An 8438-nucleotide genomic window follows, 5' to 3' on the forward strand; every position below is an offset into this window, starting at 1 on the left:
CACTCCTAGTGTACTCTCAACTAGTTATTGAATGAATATCGTCATTCTGATCATACTCTATCTATTTTGGTCTACTGTGTGCTTGTGTTGAGTTCTTTAGTTCTTGGGTGAATTCTGGCCTAAGCCAAATTCTTACAGTTGCAAACTTTAGAAGATATTCACTAATGTACAACATGGTTTGATATGCCATATATCCCTCTACCATAGAACTCTCAGTATATGCTCTTTGTTGAACCAAACCCTTCATAAATTTCAAGTGCCTCTCAACCATCCACATTCACCTAGTTTGTACAAGTCCACACAATTCAGTCTCCTCAACTTGATGTATGAGGTAGTGTTCTTGAGCATTAAAAAGGGTTGAAGGTAGACATTTTTTCATTTCAAACAAAATTTTGTGAAATTTTTCTCTTCCAATATTTTATATTTTTTTTTATCAATTTCTTTAGATGATAACCACCTAAAAGAGATTTAACATGCAAGAACATATAAATGAGATTTAGATAAATTATACAATAGATTTCAGATAAAATTATACAAATCTAAGAAAAAACACTTCTAACCTCATATATTTTCCAAGATCATATATAACTTGTTTAATACTGTTGTCAAATTGGTGTGGGAGGGATAGAGGTAGGACATACTGCAATCATTAAAAAATGACCACTTCAATATATTATTAAATAATGCAATAGGTAGTACATTTAATTTTACAAATATATTGTAAATAGAGAACATGACTTACCTTGATTAAGGTATGCCAATCATGTCTTTTCAACCCTAGCCCAAAATCACCTTTCTTTGATAGAAGAGTGCTTATATTTGTAGCAAATCTTGTGGGAATTTTTTAATTTTTTTTAATGACTTCTTTTAATGTATCACTTTGTTGCTCTATTAATAACCAAGAAAGGGCACTTGTATTTATGTGATCTCTATTGCTATTTGATTCAATAAAATCTGTCAATGCATGATTGGATTCATGAACGTTAGTACAAATTTTGGCAATTTTTTCTCTATCACACCTTCCATCTAATATTTTTCATAGTGTCTCTGTTATATTCTTTCCAATATGCATAGCATCAAACAAATGATGATTTGGAGATCCTTGTAGCATGGTAATCTACTAAATTGAGTAGGATAACTTTTCATTCCTCTATGAAGTTGGTCATTGATGCCTTGATGACCTTCATGAGCATTGATTACATCATTACTGAATATAAGACAATATCATAAGTCCCTTTGAAGAATATATGGATATGGTGTTGATAAAGATCTTGGAGGTGCAAGGTGACGAAGGTGTTGTGTGGTGAGGTGCGAGAGGTTGTTGTGTGATTTTTTTTGAAGGTATAGGGAGATACAACTGGAATAGGTGAAAGTGGCACAAGGAATATGCCATTCACCTTATCTCTAACCTTAGAGGATTGAAGGGGATAACATATGTTATGCTTAGGTAGGGTTGGAAGAAGCCTAGCCTAGTTTGAGAGTTTTTATATTAACAAACAAGTATCATCTCCACCATTACTTGTATTAGTATTGCATATAGTCAAGTAGATAATATGTCTGCTCCTTAATGAATACATGGAAATCAAGCTATGAGATATTATGTGAATATGCCTTTAGCTTGGTTGAGTTTTCTAATGTGAATAGTAAACCTAATTTAAAATAAATCACTAAAATATTTGTAAGAGCATCACTAGAATAGGGTTCTTGGTGCTTCCTTTGAATGACTTCACTAAGTATTGTGGTAGAAAATTCATCAAATTTTAGCTCACTCTTGGCTGCTATTAAAGTTCTCACAACCATTACTACACCTCCCTAACTATTTAGAAGTGAACTGACAATAGCATGGCTTTTATTTCATCATCTAAAGGTGTACCAACTTAAACCAACTAAGTAACTAATGAATTGAATTCATTTAATCATTGGATATCACTCCTCGTTCTTTCATTTTCAAATTATATAGCTTCTTCATTATAAAAACTTTATTTGATGTTGAAGGTATCTCATGTAATGAAGATAATTTATCAACTAGCTCTCTTGTTATCTTCTATCTTGAAAGATTACACAACACATTACTTGAAAGATACAAGAAAATTATTACCCTCGCTTTCAAATTCATGTTTTCCTAGTCCTCATCAAACATAGAAGCTTTTCCCTTTGTTTTGTCAATCGATGCAAGTTGTGAAATCTTGCTTGATAAGAAAAGACTAAATTACCACTTTCCATAGCCCAAAGTTTTTCCTAGAAACATTTTCAATTTTCCACTTATCTTCTTTGATCTACTAACTGTTGACGCAAAAAGAAATATAGGGATTAAAGATGAAATCTAAACTATGCAAAATCCACACACTAAAATATAAGCACAAATTTTATAGTGGTTCATCCAGTATATCTTAACTATGTCCACTCTTCACAGAGGGAAATATATCTATTCAAATTGTAATTCTTAGTATGAAAATACAACAACATCAAAAGGGTTTTCCATATCCATTTTTAGTCACATTTAGGGCATGACAAAAAATCACACAAGGAAAACATGGGACAATAATTGGATTGCACAATAATAACTATTACATTTTTTTTCTATAACCATTGCAATTTCATTAGGAGCACTTTTTCTATAATTTTTCTCATTTAGGATTTTCATATAAATTCTTCTATTCATTATATATATGTTCTTGTGCTTCCATGTCTATATTTAGTGTGAATGAATCTTATTCTTAAATCATTGATCAAATTATTTCTATTAATGGTTGTTAAGTGTATACTGGCAAAAGAAAACTTTTAATAAGTATTTTGGAATAACTAATTCAACCCCATTTGAGCATGTACTTTTCCTAAAAATTTAATGAAATTTGGTATTAAGAACTAAGAAAATAAGCATCACTAATTCAATAAGGGTAAAAGTCGAAGTAATTTAATGCTAGAAATTGTAGAAAACTACCTTGTGCAGACTTGAATTTTCATTGTTGGCACCAGAAGAAAGAAACCAACCATTTCAAAAATAAATCGAGCCCTTTTTAATTTGTTCGTTACGAGTATCTTCTATACTAGTTTTACTTTGAGTGCTAAATTTTTTGTTTCTAAATTATGTATATCTACTCATCCCGCTTTTTTGAAATTACTAAGCTTATTGTAAAGAAAATATTTTTCCTAAGACTCTTAATTGGAAAAAAAAACTTCTAAAAATCACTAGAGCTAGCATTATATAATTTTAAATAGTTCCCAAAATTTTTATAATCATCAATATTCTTTTAGCCACTCATTGATAACCAAGAGTACATCCATTAAGAAATAAATAAATTATTTTAAAAATAAATAGGTCAATAAATGCTAATTTTAAAATTACTCAAATTACTATGAGAGAAAATAGCAAGAGAAGTTGTTGTGAAAGAAGGGAAATATGAGTCTTGCCAAAAAAAATTGCTTCTCATATGGAGCCATTTATATCATTGTCCATGATTTAGTAGTACTTATCCAATATTTCCTTAATGTCATTTTGATCCATCATTAAGGCCTCCCCGAAGAAAATAACAACATCTGCTAACAATATATGAGTGATAGATATTTATTTTTGGGTAGTTTGATTCCTTTTTATAGATTATGAGTGTGATGGTAACAAAAGGTTTCCACAGTATTTTTAGGAAACACGTAGTTTCATCTTTCTTTATGTCTTGTGATGAGAGGAAGAAACTACATGAACTACTATTAATCAGATTTGAGGACTTTGCCCTTATATACACTATGTAATTGTTTCTTCCAAAATTGCCACTTTATAAATTGTGAGCATTCAACATCTTCACGTCATTAATCATGACTTCAAGTTTTTGTCAGCTGACATATTTATGTTTACAATTCATATGGTCTCCTCATCTAGCCTCAAGATATCAAAACTATCACAATCCCAATAATATATATTTTTGGTAAACCTATTAAAATTTCTTAAATTATGACATACAATTTTAAAAATATATCATTGAAAATTTAAAATGGAATTATACATCAGCTTTAATCATATGGTGATTTTCGTTGTTTATCGTACAGTTGTTATGATTGCTAACTTGCAACATAGTAGAAAATAAAAGGACACGTAATTAGATTATTATAATTAAACAATCATTATTTATAACATTTTCCTTTTATCTAATTAATTAAATAGAAATCACGAAGATTAAATTTGCAATTAATTAAGGGCGGTCTAAACTACTACGAAAGAAGGATATCGTCAAGAGACTGCTGGATACAATAATAACACTCCTATATAACTCTACATAAAACAATTCTACTTGAATTCTTATCCAAAGCTCTTGAAAACGTTTTGCACATGGGTGCTGAGATTACTGTATATGAAGAGTATGATTGTTTTGAGCTGTAGTTTCCTCCCCACTCCATTGTCCTCCTTATCCAATGGGCGAGAATTCAGCTGCACACCGAATTAAATGAAAATAATTACATGCACATACCTCTGCTCCGTCGAATCTAAAGTCTATAATATTTCTGAACTTATTAAAATAAGCTATATGCATATAAGGCTATGCAATTCATCGCACAGATTGAACACACACACACACACATATGACCTGGGAAAAATTGACTACCATGTTCAAACAGCGCGATGAAGTGTATAATATGATGAACAATTTCGGCAGAAAAACTTGGAAAAGCTGAATCCAGTTCTAGAAATCACAGCTCTGATTTTATTTGTACACGATATGATTGCCTTACCTTGATTATTCTGTGTATTCTTTGGCTTCCTTCAGTGCCCATGCTTTCGCTGCCAAATTAATAGCTTTTGAAATCTTTTCCTCTTCAAATTGTGCAGCCCATTTGTTGCAGCTTTCTAATATCTGTTCCGGCAAATCTGACAAGCAGCAATCCACAACATTCGCAAGGTAATTGCGTAGAGTATCCAACAAGAGATAGCGATCGTCTATCTCTTGTTCTTTTATAAAATCAGACACCTGCAACAAGGAGTAAGTTGGTGCTACATCCTCCCAACATGCATATCCGATGCTCGCCAGTTTCATTAACTTGTCAAAATGCTGGTGTGTATAAGAGCATATGGATTGGCAAGGATCCTTGGAATTCGTGGCCAGATTCATGGTGTAGAGCGACTGCTTAAATGGGTCCTTGATGGAAGCTGACCACTCAAAGAGCTTTGGAGAGCATCTTTCAAGTGCTTCAACAACCGAGTCCTCCTCCTCTTTAATCCCTAGTGTCGATCGCCCATGGCTATACACTTTTTTCAGAGACTTGTAATCTCTCTCGGCTTGGTATCTCAGCAGAAACGCTTCCAAATTCGACGTGCTTAATGATTCGGCACTTACGGCGACGTTCTCAGGAAAGTCTGCAAATTCCATGAGATCTCTTGCTTGTTTATAAGCAACCACAGCTTCCTCCACAATAGAACTACTCTGCTTAACCTCCAGAGAAACTGAGTTACCCACTTCAACTATGATCTTTACCAGAGATAGAGCTGTAATCCGCCAGGTCCGCTCTTTTACACCGGGGAAATACTCTATCCTTTTCTCGACCTCTGGCTTTCCATCTACAAATTGTTTGAGCTGATCTGCAAAGTTTTCTTCCAAATTATTGCTTCGCATTAGATCGATCAACTCTTTGCAGCCTCTGCCTTTCTCAAAAACTTTTTCCATGCTTCTCTCTATATTTCTAAAAGAGCGACTGTTTACAATGAGCAAAGTCTCTGGGTTTTCTCCATAAATGACTACAGACTCCAAAACTTTTAGATAAATTTGCAAGTCTGACTCTGAACTTGGTAGCCTGCTCTTCCACGATTTGCCGATAATTTTACCGCACAGCAAAGCCAATAATCCCCAAAAAAACATGCTCACTAAAAATGTTACAACAGCAGTTGTGAAGTACAATACAAGCCAGGGAATAACAAGGAAAGGTGAGATGAGCACCTTTACAACAAAACATATTGACTTCAAGTATACTTTTATCTTACTGTAGCAATGGTATTCCTTCAGCTTAAGCCAGACTGCAGAATTCATGCCCATGAGATCAAATACTGCATAACCCAATACAACTTTTTGAACCAGATAGCAGCGAGAAATACCTGCGAGAAAGACGTGTGTAGAGTTATACCAGAACTTTTTAGGGTTCCGAAAATAAAGCACTGATGTGAACCATCTGTAGAAGATGAAGGTCCATCCAATGAGAATAAAGACACATTGAAGAGAAAATAACGGCACTCTCTTCACAAGAGATCTCATAAGAATGACTTTCGCTGCAAACAGAACAACACAGCATGTCACAATGCCTCCCGTTGCTGCACCAAATGTTGATCTCGCTATCACATATTCTGGTTGGCAAACTCGAGTCACCCACCATGTCTTGAGTATCTTATACTCAAAAATCTGCTGTGGATTCAAATTGTCTACATTCTCCAAATCATTTCTAATGAGACAATGTCGAATCCTGCGACTGAGAGTTTCAGATATGAATTTACCAGCAATGACTACATAAGCCAGAAGAACCACCAAACATATAATTGATAGCAAGAGGACACCACCAGATCCTATGAACCATGAGACTCTCTCTTTCTTCAGACGCCTGATATCTTTAGTATCATGAATGGCATAAACTTCAGTAGCAATATGAGTGGATATGCTTGCCAACAAAGCCACAATATTGCTCCACTTTGCCCCAGTGGACGCAGTGGCCATCCCTGGAAGCAGAAATCCCACGAATACACACATTGTCACTCTTGCACAATCAATCGACAGTTGGCTCTCAACCAGCGAATGTAATTCCTCTTTTGAACCGCTGATATTTTGGGTCTCTATGTACCCAAGGATCTGGATGGTTAGGCCAGTGAGAACAAGAGCTTCTGCTGGAACCCAAAATGTCCCCCTCCACAACGAAATTCCAATGTCCCATAATATTAACATAATGAAGGCAACAATTCCCACAAATATCAACATGTCTTTTAGATTGTAGTCCATCGTCTCAACTCACTCAAAAATACAAATACAAATGCTTTTATAATGCAAGAGGTAAATAGAACTCTACCTAGACTCTAATCAAGACGCGCATATAATTTAAACCCGGAACTTGATTGAAATTCGTATTGCACCAATATTTAATGACTGACAAAGTTGTAATAAGCATTTTGAAAGTAAAAGCATTTCCTTGACCAGGCCAACCTCTTGTCGTTTATTTTCATGACATTCATGACTCTGATTAGTTTCAAGTGAAAGTTTAAAGAGAAGAATGTTTATTAGTTGGATTCTCCTGCAAAGCGAAAAGGGAATTAAAAACGAGAAAAATAAAAATTCCGGACAATTGGAGGCCATCTCAGTAATAATGCCTCTTCAACGATTGGAGTAACTAACTTTAGTAGGCCATTTGATGGAACGTTTTAGGGAAATTAGGCAGCACACATGAGTTCCATGGTGTATGATTTTCTTTAAAAAATAAAGTTGTAGATGCAATGCTCAAGCGTAATGATATTTCTTATTTATTTATCTGTGTAGGGCATTCGTTTGGAAGCTTTTGGAGAACTGTACAAACACGCATTAGTCCTGTGGTGTATGGTATTCCTTCAAAATTAAAGTCTCAGATGCTCTAGCGCGACAATGTTTATTTATCTTTATTTATCGGATGCTCTACTGCAATGTTATTTATTTACCTTTATCTAAGTGTGTATAAGGATCGTCTCATTTAAAAGCGATATCCTAAAAATGATTTGTCTGATCTAGCTGTCTGTGTAAGTGGAAGTTCTTTGGTGTTCTATAAGGTCCTTTATTTACCTTTATCTATTGGATGTTTGCTGCATTTTTCATTAGAGTCCTAATGCCAATAATGTGTGTATGGATCGTCTCATCTAAAAGTGATATCCCAAAAATGATTTGTCTGATCTAACTCTCAGTGTAAGTGGAAGTATTTTGGTGTTCTTAGGTCCTTAGTGTTGGCCATTCCCTGTAAAGAAAGAGACTAAAGGAAAAAAGCATATTGGTGCACCTTCTCCACCTTCAATTATGTTTGTCTTATACTTAAATTGAACCTATAATAAGATATCTATATATGTATATGTATATCTATATATGTATATGTATGTATATGTATATGTGTATATAGATATGTGTGTATATATCTATATATGTATGTATATATGTATATGTATATATATGTATATGTATATACATATATATGTATATATATACATATATACATATACATAGACACACACACACACACACACACACACACACACACACACACACACACATATACATACATACAAACAGACACACACACCCAAATACACACCCCCCCACACACATAATTTGATATAAAATTTCAAAAATAAATATTTAAATTCATAATAGATACTATGGTCAGCCATATTATTAAAGAATTTTACTTTCACTCTACTTTGTAATGAGTTTTTTCTTAATCAATTTAAGCATAAGGTT

At 33.7% G+C, this 8438-nt stretch overlaps 1 protein-coding gene across 1 annotated transcript; it reads right to left on the minus strand.

The window, feature by feature from the left end:
- Positions 1-4148: 4148 nt before the first annotated feature.
- Positions 4149-7061, minus strand: LOC149579921 (uncharacterized). Its single transcript, XM_089787847.1, has 2 exons — positions 4723-7061; positions 4149-4420 (listed from the first exon to the last, which is right to left on the minus strand). The coding sequence occupies exon 1, from the start codon at positions 6963-6965 to the stop codon at positions 4728-4730; it is 2238 nt and encodes a 745-aa protein (XP_089643973.1). The 5' UTR covers positions 6966-7061; the 3' UTR covers positions 4149-4420; positions 4723-4727.
- Positions 7062-8438: the final 1377 nt, after the last annotated feature.

This window comes from Cupressus sempervirens, chromosome 1, assembly GCF_028749045.1.
Source record: "Cupressus sempervirens isolate cs-2001-9-10 chromosome 1, ASM2874904v1, whole genome shotgun sequence".
Taxonomy (NCBI): domain Eukaryota; kingdom Viridiplantae; phylum Streptophyta; class Pinopsida; order Cupressales; family Cupressaceae; genus Cupressus; species Cupressus sempervirens.